General features: G+C 42.8%; 1 protein-coding gene across 1 annotated transcript; it reads right to left on the bottom strand.

The window, feature by feature from the left end:
* Positions 1 to 1,830: 1,830 nt before the first annotated feature.
* MYBL2 (MYB proto-oncogene like 2) lies at positions 1,831 to 11,546 on the bottom strand. The gene is made up of 14 exons (XM_053453887.1): positions 11,409 to 11,546; positions 9,852 to 9,945; positions 9,457 to 9,528; positions 9,223 to 9,315; positions 8,863 to 9,083; positions 8,222 to 8,366; positions 7,622 to 7,849; positions 7,130 to 7,501; positions 6,681 to 6,820; positions 6,243 to 6,342; positions 5,526 to 5,639; positions 4,974 to 5,087; positions 4,102 to 4,503; positions 1,831 to 3,830 (listed from the first exon to the last, which is right to left on the bottom strand). The coding sequence occupies exons 1-14, from the start codon at positions 11,426 to 11,428 to the stop codon at positions 3,702 to 3,704; spliced, it is 2,244 nt and encodes a 747-aa protein (XP_053309862.1). The 5' UTR covers positions 11,429 to 11,546; the 3' UTR covers positions 1,831 to 3,701.
* Between the last annotated feature and the right edge of the window lie 3,745 nt (positions 11,547 to 15,291).

The raw sequence follows: 15,291 nt of genomic DNA, 5'->3' as shown, positions 1-15,291 counted from the left end.
ACAAACCATAGCAGGTGTTGCTTGACTAAACCTTTAATAATAATTACCAAGCGTTTAGCTGGTTTAACGAAGAAGGATAATATGGCGTTTAGCAACATCTGGAGAGCTCGGTGTCGGCCACCTCTGCGTTAGATGGTAGCTTACAGCCTAATGGATTAGATGTAGATGGATGGTGTACACTCGGAGAGCTGCGTTAATATGCAGACAATATGCTTACCTTCACCCTCACATGCCCCACTTTGTCATTTTCAAAAACGAATATTTCTTCCAGGTTATCCTTTTTTGGGAAACATCTAATCATCTGTTATGGTGACAGATTTGCACATGTTTAGAAAGGGAAAAGTAAAGGAGGAGACTACGAGTCTGTGACCGTAGCAGATACTCCTGCCTATGGGCCAAGGACACCGCGGAGGGGCTCAGAGGAAATCCAGGGCTCCCTTGTTACTATCACGTGTCTCGTGGGTCGAGAGCCACCATAAACAGAGTCTCCTAAAAGGCACGTTCTAGATCCCTAAAAAGAATGATCATGCAGAAACGAACATGTGAGGAACATATGATAAAATGCCCTATGCCCAAAGCACACAGATGTGCCAGAGCCAGAGATAGCTTGTCCGGGGGCTACCCAAGTCCCGACCCAAGCCAGCGCCTCAGCTGCCCCCTTACTGTGGCACCCATCTACTAAGCTAAGTGCAGGGATATGACATCATATGCTGGCTCACAGCCCACGTGCTCCGTGGTGTATATGGGACGGTTACAAGGAACATCTCTGATCTCGTCCAAAAAGAAGTGTTTTGCTGGGGAGCCTGATGCCCCAACAGGACAATCTGCCCTCGGGTATGTGGCATAGGGGCTGCTGCTGTAGGCTTAGGAATATACAACGATTGGGAGTAGGACCCAAAGAGTATCCAGGTACCAACTCACGAGCCCACCAGTATTCTAGCATTAGTTCTTACTTTGTGGCTTTTCCTGCTTATATCAGACATCATTGCTACATGCCAAGAAAGACTTACAATACCCGTGTTCTTAAGATCATGATGAATACCAAATCTAGCTTAAAAGAATCGGCCAGATATCAAACTGAATCATAAAAGACCTGAAACAAAAAAAAACACCCAAAAGAAGATGCAAGACAAGCTCCAGCGGGACCCTTCGCTTCAGAGAACATGCAGATGATGTGTGATGAGGCTGGAGCCGCGCCAGCGTGGAGATCTTTGCTGGCCATCTCTATCCCCCCTTAAGATCATGTCAATGGGGGGGGCGGCGCGATTTATATCAGAGCGCATCCTTGTGTTGTGTAGTGTACTACTGCTCCATGTAGATGAGAGAGGGCAGTTAATACTCTGTTACTCCTGGTCACCAAGTTCAGTGCCAAATATTCAGAAATAAGGCCTTGATCAGGGTCTTGCTAATTAAAATGTTAACAAGATGTTCATTGCACTCATCAGGGACCCGGGTCCTGACAGACCCAGTCTGTTCATCGGTGTTTCCCATAGCTTCTACAGCTTTATTCAACAGCAATGATTGTTTGCGTAGCTCATGGGAATACACCAGGGGTGCAGCGTGGATTTAATTCCACGCACGATCATCTAAATCACAAACACGATCCACGCGAGTCATCCAGCCATTGTGTTGCACCCCATGGCCAGTAACTGAAGCAAAGACTGAATAAGAATGCTGCCTAAATGCCGATTCTGGAGAACTACTCCTTAGGAGCATTCCTGGCTTTCCTTGTCCACTAGGGTGGGGCAACACTGCCACCTGCTGGGGAACACGCAGTAACGCCCTACACCTTCCCACACCTACCCTCAAGTACTGGATCCTCCAAGATAAGATTTATTTTTGTTAGCAATTAAAAACGAAAAGGGTAGCACCATACAATTACCTGCCAAAAAATATGCTTATCCCACCGCCCAACCACACGGAAATCGGAATGGTTTATTAAAATGTCCTTCCTTATGACAAAGATCAGCAAATGGGGAGACCGAAGTTGTGTTTAATCATGGAAGCAATTCAACGTTAAATGTTAAGAAGCTTTGTGATTATACAAATTGCAATTTGATAAGTAGTAAAGGCTGGAGTAAGAGCATAACACCCCAAAATTCCAGCTGGGGGGGCCACACATTTTTCCACCAACACATAGGACATGTAATAATGATTGTATTGCGTGTCACAAGCTCACTGCCTTACTTTCACACTGTCAACATTTAACTGAAGTCAATAAGATATATACTAGAAATCTACCTTGCATATACGTTGGGAGCAGCGATCTTATCTTCTCCACCAGAGGATGACTTCTCCCCTTTTATTAGGTTATTGTCCCTGCTCGTAGGAAGCCTTTTTGCCCCGTGTTGTGGTAGTAGAAGGGAAGGGACTTCCAAACCGCTCTGTCTCTGTACGACAAAACAGTTGCCTTACTTTTAATCTAAATAATTCACACTGATTGCCAAAAAGAAAAAAATACAAGGCACAGATCCTTTCGATAATTTAATCGTACTAAAACCCGTGACAATGACACTTCCCCCTACAAAAAGCTTGCTGGTATAAAACTTTTATCCTATAGAGTTCTGCTATCGGAAACAGAATAGATGGTCCCTGAGAAGATCATACAGGCAGGAGTAGTGGGATCAGAGCCGTCCTGCTGGGCCCATGGAAAAGTCTATTGTGACCCTTTAGCCTTAAGAAAGGGCCGGGGGGGGTGAACCTACCTAAAGGCTGTCCTGATAGAGATTAATCTTGGAATTTCCTTTTTAAACTACGCAAGTAATTTATATTCATGAGGCTGGGAAGACAGTTCTGGCTTTGAGGACCAGTCAGGAAATACAGAGGGAACCTGTTATCTTCTGAAACTTCAGTACGATGTCAGCATTGAAACTCCTGGGACTCTTTTTTTAGATTACATTTAATCCATAAAAAGGTGGAGAAAGCCAGTCCACAAAAATGTGAACATTTTTGTAATCATAAAACACAAGTTAATTTTTCAGAATGCTTTTCTGTGAGAAACAACGCAGAAGGTGGAAACTGGCATCCAAAATCCAATGTGAAGTATGTTTTCCAAGAGTTATGTTCAGCAGATGTACAGAAATTTGTCTTTAGGGTCTTTTTTCACCCCTTTTCTTTAAAAAAGGACATATATAGAAACCTTTATAAAGAAGCACTCTCAAAAAAGCCCTTCGTAACAGCGTGGAAGCCATGCTGGGTCTCTGAAGCTCTGCATTACGAAATTCGAAAACGGAATTCAATAATACTTTGAATAAAATTAGATTTTAAAATTTGTGAACGTGTCTTGATTAGCACAGGCAAGATAATCATATCCAAAGAACAAGTACTCCATGATTTGTCTCTCCAGTTTTTCCACTTCCCCATCCATGATAGCAATGGAGTTTTTATTTTAGTCTCCGTGACTACCGTTGTACGAATTCTATAACTAAATGTCCAAGCCCGATGTTTACAGGTAACCGGTCACCTCATTGTGCAGAAGTGTGGTTAGTTTGCCATGTACTCCATGTGAAGGAACAATACACCTATTAGTAGCAGAAATCACAGGGAAACTGGAAAATTCAATTAGTCCCGTCTTGTACAGAGCCGCCAGTATCCGCCACTTACGGTAAACATGTAAGTGCATCGAAGACGGCTTCAGAATGAGGAAAGTGTGATCCAGAGAAACATGGTCGGGTCCTTTACTGCATGTAGTCATATAGTCATCAGGACATGATGAGGGTTCTCGAGGTGGAGGATTGTTTGAAGGAGTTTAATAATGCCCTTGCTTTCTCCTGCATTAACAACTGGTCCTTAGAGCCACCAAACGCAATGGTTTTCCATGCAGTTGTCATCTAAAGAAAGAAAAGAAATAAGACCTGGTCACAGACCGCTTACCACCAACCTGATTGAACTGTTGCATCTCACACTAGCATCATTGAGTCTCCTGTATTGCTAATGGGCAGAATGATCACTGTAACCATGCAAACAGGACTGTTCCTCCTACGTTGCACAATAACATGTTTGCCAGCCATTACATCAAGCATACATTTCGTGTAAACGGCAGATGAGATGCCAAAGCAAATCCTCAGAGCTTACACGAGATCCACAATAATTTATACTTACAGGCTCTGGAATCTTCATTCTTTGCGACCGGCCTAATTTCGGTTTGTCTGTTTTTATTTCCACTGCCGATTCAGTCTTCAAAGCCGCAACCTTGCTGGAATTCAAGGCGGCCACAACAATAGAGTCTAGGTCTGCGGCTGAACTTGGGCAAGAGTCCTTATTTACAACTGTGGCCGGCTTCTCTGTCAGCAGCGCCTTATCAGTCTTTAGAAAGGCGTTCTCTTGTGTTTTGACCATTTCCCCAATGTCAGTCTGTGGCTGTGACAGCTCGACAACCTGCGCGTTGGCGCTGCTGCCGCTCTTGACATGTACAAATCCCTGATTGAGGAGACTGTTCTCTTCTCTGCTGCTACAGGAGGACTCGTTCAGAGAGACCGACAGAAAGCTTTCACAATCTTGATTCTGAAATAGAAAAGAAAAACAACATTTGGTATTGCATTTTAACTAACTGTGCTACATGAACATATTGTAAAAAAAAATATAATTTTTTTTATTTATTTTCAATTATTTTTTCTTTTTTTTGGAAATGGAAATAGAAAATCTTAAGGCTGGGAAGAGGAGAGGAAAAATATATTCATGTATGTAACCAAACAATTATATGTGTTTGTTATGATTTATGTATTTTTTTAATATATTTGAAAATAAATACTTTTTGTTTAAAATACTCTATTGACAGGGAAGTAGAATTGCATTCTTATTCACTTTTAACAGTATTTGCAATTTTGATTATAATTTGGTATTTTTTCCCCTTCTTTAGGAAGAAACATGCTTTTTTTTTTCTTCTCTCCCTTTGAGCCTAGCAAACTTTTTGTGTGCGTGCTCACTAGCTATTAATTGAATTATCCATTGAAGTAACTGGATGCTTTGCTCACCTGTGCCTTGGTTGTTGAGGCAGATGAGAGGGACAGGGTAGCCGTCCTTGTCTCGTTGTCCATTATATCCAAAGCAAGAGACTTCCGCACCTTTTTAATAGGGCTGTTAGGATGCTGCAAATAATGAAACAAAGAAGATTTCTCATCCTACTCTCTAAAAATAGCTTTACTGTGAAGCCTTGGTGCCTCGAGGTTAGAAACACTTAAATGAGGCTGGTTATTCCATCATCTCTTACCGTAAACCGGTTACATTCAGAAAAATTCTAGAATAGCAAAATAAAAACTAAATGCAACAACATGACAGCATCTACCAAGCTTACGTTATTTGGAACCAACCCCAAATGTATTCTTTAATAGTTAAATTCAGCCACATCATGATAACGTAAGTTAAGCAAGTCAACAAGAATTAGTTAGGTCCCAGCAGCATCATTTTAGAAGTCAACGCATTTGACTGGGTTAGGCAAAGTCCTTCTTTAGTACACAGCTTTAAGTTTAAGGGACTTAAGTCTGAAGTCAATCATTTATATGGATGCAGATTTGTTTTATAGTTACCCCTGGTTTCCTCTTCTGTCGCTCATACTTCGGTTGATCTACGATGATCAACTCTATGCCAGATTCCCGTCGCAAGACCTCTTTCAGGTCCTCTTCGAGGTGAGGGGTGGGAGGCTGCAGGGGAGATCAAATTAAGAGTCATAGAAACAATGACAGTAGAACAATGATAAAACCAAAGTGGGAAAAATACATTCCAATGTATTGTTTGTAGGGAAATAATGTAACATCAACATACTTTATAACTCAAAATATTACATTTGTATTCATATTTCTTACACACAGCACATACAGAGCAAATGTCAATGCTGGAAGCCAAGCTGGGGTGCTGCACAGAAAATGTGTTTAATTCCTCTTAGATTTTGTGCTAAAAGTTATTGATTAAGGAATTTAAACAGTAAAATCCATCTTAATCTGCTCACTAGTGATGACCTCATACATTCTTGCTACTTCTAAATTTATGGAGCACATCATCTTACACCACATGTGTGGAATTTAAATAGTGCTGTTTGTTCTGCCTACTCTATCTTTAGACAAACTGGGGGGGGGGTTATTTTTTTCCCCAACATTGTGTGGAAAGCATACAGAATGCGTTACCGGTGCACTACACGGTAGGGACACAATATGTATATAGGTTGAACTTGATGGACTTTGGTCTTTTTTCAACCTTATGAACTATGTTACTATGTTACTATGTTACTACGCACAGTTGTTACTTACCAGAGGCTTCAGAGACCCAAACTTCTCCAGGGCGTTTTTAAACGGAGTGGGAGTATGGGGAGCGCAGTCTCCCATGAACTTCCGGTTCGGCGTGATAAATCTAAAAACAAAAAGCAGATAACGAGGATAATGAAAAACTAAACTTGGCTACCATACAGAGCAGAGTGTCAAAGGAGGATGACACCGTGTGAAGCACAAAACATATGTTTACACATTCTACAGAAGGGGTTACCAATAGGAACTACGGTTCCAGAGTTTCAATGTGATTGGTGGAAAGTTTACATGTAGATTCAGTTCTATGTGACATGTGCCAGGTCTGGAAGTATGTGCCTATGTGCATTTTACAGAAAGTGCTGATATAGTAAAGTAGTATACCAAAGAGACAGTGTACAAACCAGAAAATCAAGTACACTACAGCAGGTAAGCAAAGACACTCACGCTGAGTTCTTCTGCACCAGGGGAGTTTTGTCCCTGTGGAGTGGGGTGGTCACCACCACCTTCTGACTACACACCGGCGTGGAGGTGAGTGAAGGGTTCTCAAGTTCTAAGGCATCTTGCTTTGACAAGAAATTCAAGAACTAAGAAGACATAGGAAAAAAAAATGTCACAATGTCTCGCAACCAGTAATTTCAATTGTCTGACAGAAGCAGGACTATGTTCCTTATGGTGTGGCGAGAAATCCAACCAGCAAATTTACTATACAGCATGCAACTAGCATAAGATCACTTATACAGAATGAAATGACTAATCCTAAAGTATAGGACTTACAATTTCCATGTTTAAATCTTACTGATGAATGAATTGCTGCAACTTGTTATTTAGCTGATGCTACCAACTGTATTTGCGAACAGCCTATAGAAGGAGCCACCTGGCTGCAAAGCTTTTACCTGCGATGGAGAGAAAGGTAGGGATTTTACAGGTGTGCTCTTGGGAGTCATGCTGCTCTCCGCAATAGAGGTGTTGCCTATGGTCCTACTTTCGGTGACAGGTGACAGCGTGATCCTTCTCTTCTTTTGCAGTTTTAAGAGGGAAGGCGGTGTCCCAAAGGCAGCACTAGGCCGGGGAGAAATTGGGATTAACTCCCCTTTGCTGCATTTGCTCAGGTCAGACAGCGTATGCCCATCTAGTCTATATTCGGTGACACTGGACCCTTCAGGTTTCTCGGAGGAAGGGATGCTGCAGGTAGGGCTGCCAACATCACTAACTGCAGAGTCTTCTCCCAGATCAAAATTTGTCAAGTCACACCAGCCATCAGTGTCCTGGGTAAACAAAGTGTTTTTGAGTTAAGAACCTACCTTTAAAATTGAATCGAATGCCCCAAGAAACAAGAAGAAGGTTCTCAAAACCAGCTTATTGCTTTGCAACTGCACACCACTTACAGGTTCCATCATGTCAGAGCCTGGCACCAGGAAGTTGACATATTCCACCATCCATTTCTCTGGACCAGAACCTACAGAAGGTGGCGCCGAGCTGGATTCTGAGCTTGCTGCCTCGTCCGCCTCACTGAGCTGTTCCAACTTGTTTGGCAATATGGGAGATTCACAGCTACTGCTATTTCCCAAAACATCGCCTTTCCTTTCTGGGGTGGCTGGGCACTGCTCCCTCTGCTAGAAATACATGAATACTAATCACCAAAAACGAACAAACTACCAATAATGGTAGAGGTACGTGAACTGTACATACAGAAACACCAAAACCTATTGCAAGGAGAGCACGTTAGGAAAAAAGGTATATACAAAGTAAATCTTTATTACACAATATGATTTTAATACATATAAAAAAATATATATAATATAAAAGCATCTCAGCACCAAGACACATATAGAAAGGTAATGAATCCTGGGCAGAGCTTGCAAGACACCCGAGGAAATACTTCAGGTAAGGATAGTTTCATCCATGAGTTGTGACAAATGCATTGGTAGAAGTTTCCCAGGCAAAGCAATCTTTCCATCTCCACATTTGTTTTCAGTCATGTTTACCTGCTCCCCAGATGGCTGATAACCAGAATCTTCCTTCTCTTCCTGATCCCCCAGAGTAACGCTCTTCCTTGCATTAAAAAATCCTCCCGTTTCCACTTTACGCTTAATGGTTGAATTCCAGTGATTCTTCACCGCATTGTCCGTCCTGTAGACACAAGAAACATCAAGTGAAAAGTGACCTCATACTGAACTCAAACATGTTCCAAGAAACAAATACATACTGTAAAGTAATGCAATGATACGGCAGTATCATTGAGAATGAGTACATAACATACTTGTGTACAAGTTATGAGGCTGTATGCAATGTTTTTTTCTAGTAGTACACACAGCCTGCATATTATTCCTGAGGGTATATGGTAACTAAACATAATGGTTCCACTGTTATCTGAGTTTTGTAATGCATACAACTTTTCACTACAGAAGTAGGTCTCATCCATTAGCGTATGGATGATACAATGATGATGCAAAATGTCATAAGAGAACACTTCATTTATAGAAGGGGTATGGGGTATGGGGCATGAGGCAATCCCCCCCCAACATTTACTAGTAAGCCAGAGTTGAGCCACAGCCAAAGTATGCCACTAGATGTCTAGTTGGAATCATGAAGGGGGTAAGATCGCCCAGCTAACTCAGCCACGCACCTTCCAGGCAGAAGTTTGGCAATTTCAGCCCAGCGGTTCCCGAGGAGTTTGTGCGCCTGGCATATAATCCGATCCTCCTCCTCTGTCCAGGAGGACTTTTTAACTTCCGGATTGAGGTGGTTGTGCCAGCGCTCACGACATTGCTTGCCCATTCTTCCCTTGAGTTGTTTGGCAATGAGGGTCCAATGTTTTGTGCCATACTTCTTAACAAGTTCGATTACCTGAGGACGCAGAGCAGAGAAGGCATGAAATGGGTCGGCACGCAAAGAAGGTTGAGTAAAGAGGCGTTTATTCACTCAACTACCAAAAAGTAAGTAGCTGTGCATGTCTGACAAGGTACATTTTGTAGCCCCTTCCCACCTTCTCATCTTCCTCCTTTGTCCATGGGCCCTTCACGAGGTCTGGGTGAAGAACACGAAGCCATCGGTGCTGACACTGCTGCTCTGTTCGGTTCTAAGGAAATAGAAGCGGAGGTGAAAGGTCAGTGGATAACTCGCTAGGCGATATCTACAAGGAAAGTCAAAGCTTCTGGAGGAGTAATATGCTTGCTGGAAGGCTATTCTCAATGAAGAAAATCATCACGGTGACACTTACAGACAAATGACTGGCTATCACTTTCCATTCACCTTGTCCAAACTTCTTCACCAAAGCTTTTAATTTCTCATCCTACAAAAGCAAAAGGGGGGTTTATTTGACGACACATTAAACGCAAGGCTACAGCACAAGAAGACAGACACCCAAGATTTTTCAGCTACAAACCACAGGACAGGCAGACATGTTTTTAAAAGAAAAGTGAGTATTCGAGAGCATGTAATGGACACTGCTGGCACCGCAGAAAGTGAGCATTGCAAGGTAAGTAACTTTTTTTTATTGAACCTTTAGGTGAGGATTGTAGAAACCTTACTTTTTTTTTTTAAAAAGGGTTTGTGGAAGCGTTCTGGGAAGAGCATGAAAATAAGTTAGTCTAACTTTCTTTGATTGCTACTAACCTCTTCCGAACTCCACTTCACTTTCACTCTGTTTTCCCTCTGCTCTGGGACATCCGAGTCTGTGTCTTGATATTGCAAGTCTTCAAGATCCTCACTACAGAGAAGCAAGTTTTTGGAACTTTAGGAACAATGGCAAGTATTGGGGACAAAAACAAGTCCAATACAATGCAGCCAGGTTTGGTTTTTTTAGATTAACTTCTAGCATGGAGATTAATGACCTACAAGGAATCAGCGCATGACATGTGTTTTAAACATCTACATCCAGTGGTGAATCTAAAAAGCACCACGTATTAGTCTTCTTTCTTTGTCCACTTCTCTCTGATATCAGACACATTAACCAAGCCCCCCCCCCAAAAGCTTCCACAAAAGGACAGAAGCTCCGCGTGGACCCTCTCCCCCAACTGGAGGAGCAAGGAGCGGCTCCTTTTCGGACACTTGTACGAAATTGGCAAGTTTTATTAAAATTCGTACAAACACGAATGCCCAAGTCTAGTCGCTCAACAGATCATTAGTCACAACACCGTTTAGATAGACCCAAAAATCCAGAATTCCCCATCAATGCCAAAGGAAGCTCCCTGCACCAGAATAGGAATGCTGGCTTAAGACAAAAAAAATTAAATCGTTATAACGTGCTGGAAATGTCAGGAAAAACACATTTAAGGGGCCTATACCTTCAAATATTAAAATACTTGTAAAAACTAACATATAAAAGGTATATTCCACAAGTAGGATTACGTTTATATATAGGGTGCTATATATGAGCTGAGCAGTCTTTTGGGTTAAGAGATATTTGGGGAGAGGGGGTTGACAGGTAAGAAGATGAATGGATGGCAATAAATGTAGCACATGGGGGTTTGCTGTGAGTGATGGTAGGTGAATGATGGGTAGCTGCGCTCAATTAATGTTTTATTTGGGGTATATTGAGATATGCATTGTACGGCTATGATGGAGCTACTACATAAATCAATAACCGCATACTGGTAACAAAAAAAGGGTATCATAAGATGAGGACTACAGGAGCATTTTGGGGCCAAAATAGTGGTTTGAATGGATTGGCTGGTGGATAAAGAATACACAGAAGATATAAGGTGCATTACAGCAATGGGGTATATGACAGATGAGGTTGGGGCAAAGGGGATAATACATGAGGGTAGAAACATGACAGCTAGGTAGCCTAGGGGCAAGTCAGGGGATCTGATGAAAGCACGGAATACACAACGCAAACAGAGAACACTGGGAGTGATAATGGAGGGTGAAGGCTGGTGGCGGGAGACAGGGAGGGGTAAGTGAAGGAAATGGCGGGTGCAGAGGCAGTGGGCACTCGCCCAGTTACAGTCAAATGAGGGTTAGTGTGGACAAGCGGGGTTAGTGAGGACAAGTGGGTAACAGCGATAGAACGGGCCACAGGCCTGCCAAGGCTCAGGGGGCTGACGTGAAGGACAGCAGAGAGAGTTAAGAGACAGGGTGAGGAGGCCATGCTGAGCTTCCACATAACAATAAAATCAACTCAGTCCGACTATGGGACTTGTGGGAGTTAAAAGTAACCCAAAATCTAACCTGCGCGCCCGTCTAGCCATGATGCATCTTCGGGTGAAACCGGGTGTACCTTTCGGGCCTTATTGTTATTTCCTATCTCCCGCCTGCTGCGCGCGCACCAGCACCACGCCCCTTCCGGCTGCCGAGAGCGAGCCCGTGCCAAGAATAAAGGACAAGTACTGTTTACTGTGAATTCTACCACGACCGGAGTAAAGGCGCGGCGCAGCTAATCAGCTCCAAGCGCGGGGAGGTGAAAAAAAGCGCCATCCAATGGAACGTGACGGGCGGAGGCCCAAGTTTCCATTTGCAGTAGAGTGATACGGAAGAAGTTCAGAAATCTTTTTTTTGGTATAACTTTATAGCGAACACAACAAGCTCACAATGCGTGTTAAGTTTATTAACCCCTTCAATCCCAGGGGTTTTTGGTACCTCAAAGCCCAGAGCAATTTTGCCATTTTTGGGGTATGTCGGTTTAGCGATGATTCTCTTTTCCTGTGAATAGTGTACCCATGTAAACTATATATCGTTTTTTCAAGGAGAGATAGAGCTTTCGTTTGATACCATAGTTGGATGATTAGCTGGAAATTTAGAATGAGAAATTTAGTAAAAACTAGAGAAGATTAGAAAATTAAACTAATTTTTTTTTACATTTTCCCTCTGAATCCTCACAAAATTAGGTAAAGTGATGGAAAATCCCCTCCAAGTTTATTAATTCAGGTGTCCTGATTTCAGAAATACCTAATTTATATAGATTTTCCAGACTTTCCCAGCACCAGGGAGCGTTCTATTAGGTGTACAATTTTGTAAAATTTGTATGCCTATGGCTTAACGGGTTTGGGGGTTGTGAACGGGGGCAGGAGGGTTATACCGGCTAGATGTTATGCTAGGGCAATGGGAAGTAAGGTTTTTTAATAATTTTTTTATTATCTTTTTTTATATATTTTTTTTTAATTTTTTTTTTTATTTTAATTTTTTTACATTTTTTTTATTTTTTATATATTATTTTTACACAGTAATGGTTAGAGGTCCTCCTAGGGACCTCCTGAACATGCCAGTGATGTCACAATGACATCACAGCCCACATTATAATTTTTTTTTGTATTATTTATATTAATATTTTAATGATTTTTTTAATATTATTTTTTAAATCACTAACCGTTTTTTTTTTTTCAGCTTTTCTGTTACAGGACGGGAGGGGGAGTGAGAGAGATGGTCTCTCACTCCCCTCCCCGCGATCCCCCTGCACCGATCACACTGTGATCTCTATGCAGGTCCTCACAGACCTGCATAGAGATCGCAGCGTCTCTGTGCCTCATCGGAGGGCAGGATATCCCCGCAGGGGATATCCTGTCCTCCGATGACCTTCCGGGTTACGTCAGCAGTGACGTAACCCGGAAGGGAATGCCCGATCGCGCGTTTCAACTGCGCGATCGCGCGATCGGGCACTTTCAACCGTAACAGCTTACCGGCTTTCATGCCGGAAGCTGTTACGGGAGATCGGGCAGCAGAAAGCCGGCAATGCCGGCTTCTGCTGCCAGGGGGGAGTCCAGGCTGTCAAACGACAGCCTGGTCTCCCGTGCAGCGGCAGGGATGTGTCCCTGACGCTGCACGAAAGGCTGGACGTACCGGGACGTCCATAGGGGTTTCTTTGTGGGCGTTTTTTGGACGTCCCGGTACGTCTATAGGGGAACTAAGGGGTTAAAGCTGTTCTCTGGCGCTGTTTACGTCACACCACAGTATCCCTGTTTAAGAGGGATAGTCCACATTTCAGCACCAGACAGTCCCTATTTCCTCCCCGTATATATATATATATATATATATATAATATATTGTTTGCTGTGTATGAGTATATCACAGGGTTCTACAGCACTAAATACTTTATACATAAGTGTTTATAAATTAAATTGTGTAAATAAAATACATTATTGTTCTAAATGACTTATACGGTTAAAATATAATTGCCCTCATGCATGATAAAAATTTTACCCCTTCCGGACATCCCCACTGAGGCCCAGACTGGCCACCTGGCACAGTGGGCAAATGCCTTGCGGGACGCTGGCAAACTGCACCGCACGTGAGCGTAAAAACGTAGAAATAAAATCTCTGCACCATTACTTTCCCGATCACACATCGAGTGACCGTCACACCAGGGAACCTTCTAAATGAGCTGAGACTGTTCAAATATATACCTTCTAATAGCTCATAGTGAAGATCCCATGCAGCGACTCTGCAAATGGAGGAAAGCGCAAGCGGCTATAATGCCGGAAATCTTGACTTGTCGTTATTTAAAGATACGCTTAATTAAGTCACCTGCATTCAAGCAGGGAGATCAACCATAACATACTGGGAGCAAAAGCACCAACTGGGAGTCTTATATACGGTCACAGCAGGGTAGGAAGAAGTCAGCTCCAGACGCTGTGACCCTGAGAATCTGCCCCTTCACCCCGAGAACCCCGAGAGGTCCCAGGTACGGCCATCGGCCGGAGCAGAGATCTCCTGTTTAATTGTAAGCTCTCTGTTCACGTTCTTGTTCTGTCTGTTTTAAGGAGAGCTGCGCTGGGAATAGGAGAGAGATTTTTTTTGCAGGCTGTAAAGAACCCGGCGTGTGTTTTCTCTCCCCTCCTGTCCGGAACAGATTAGTTGTCTGCTGGCGGTTAGTTCGTTTTTGCTGAGTCCTGATAACCAGCGCCCTGGGAGGGTTAGGATTTATCTCCTTTTTATCGTGTTTTGCTGCGCAAACCTTTTGCCACCAATTAAGCCGTCTGTAGCCGCCATAAATCTGAGCGCTTCTTCCTATGGATGTCTCCTAAGAGACAGTAAACAGAAACCCCTGGGGGTGCGGAGAACTGCACTCTCTCAGTACTGGAGTTACTATTAGTCCTTGTCATAGTTGCTACCATTCCGTACCACGCTGTCAGCGGCTGGGTCAGGGGGCAATCATCTCAAGCCACCAAACCACATCGTAGAGACAGCTGGCCAGGAGAACAGGACTGCCTGGACCAAACTGGGACAGTTGGCAACTATATCATATTATTTATGAATTCATATATAGCACCATCATATTCCACAGTGCTGTACAACGGGTTACGTAACTATTAGTTATAGCGAAGTGAAGTGACCCCATACCGCACAGATAGGTAAAGTTACCCCGTGCCACAGAAGGGCCACCCTTTGCAAGGCATACCTCCATAATGTTTGGTCTCCCAATGTCACCTTTTTTCTATGAGCTCAGAAGATTTGGTGTGTATAAAATATCACGGTGATCCATAACCCTTAATATATATATATAAGTATACCCTTAATTTGGGTTTCACTTTACGGGGAGGGTGATAGACAAGTGGAACAGCCTACCAGCATAAATGGCAAAGGCTAATGCACTAAGAGAATTGAAAGATGCAAGACAAGACCAACGACTGATCTGCCTTCAAAAATAAATATACATCATGTAACGACAGCTTTCCACTAAAGACGTTCCATTGAGCAAATGGTTAATAGGGTTTGGGGTGGGTCAAGCGGTGATTAGCTAATTAATCTCACTCAATATAAAGACAGGGTTTTGAACTTCATCAAGGTGCATGAAGAGGCTTTGACACGGTGAGTGTGGGAGTAGTGGTTACATATCTGGGGGCAATAATGATCCTTAACTGTCCTTTCTCTCCTTCCCCACCAGGATACAAATTATATATTTCCAATCCCTGCTTGAGTACTGGTGATTTAGCTGAGAATATCATTAGTTTTTTTTGCATGTTTTGTAATTGGTTTAGTTCTGTCAATCAGCAAGCTACTTTTTGGTGTGGTTTATTAAAGCATTAGTTTCTGACTAGCCTTGGGGTTGGACAACCTAGAACATTTCCAGATATGGCTATATGATCTAGAACTGGGTGTTCTATCCTTGCATCCAAAG

The sequence above is a fragment of the Spea bombifrons genome, chromosome 13, assembly GCF_027358695.1.
Source record: "Spea bombifrons isolate aSpeBom1 chromosome 13, aSpeBom1.2.pri, whole genome shotgun sequence".
NCBI lineage: Eukaryota > Metazoa > Chordata > Amphibia > Anura > Pelobatidae > Spea > Spea bombifrons.
Note: the sequence above shows the minus strand (reverse complement) of the source record. Positions and strands in the feature narration are given on the sequence as shown.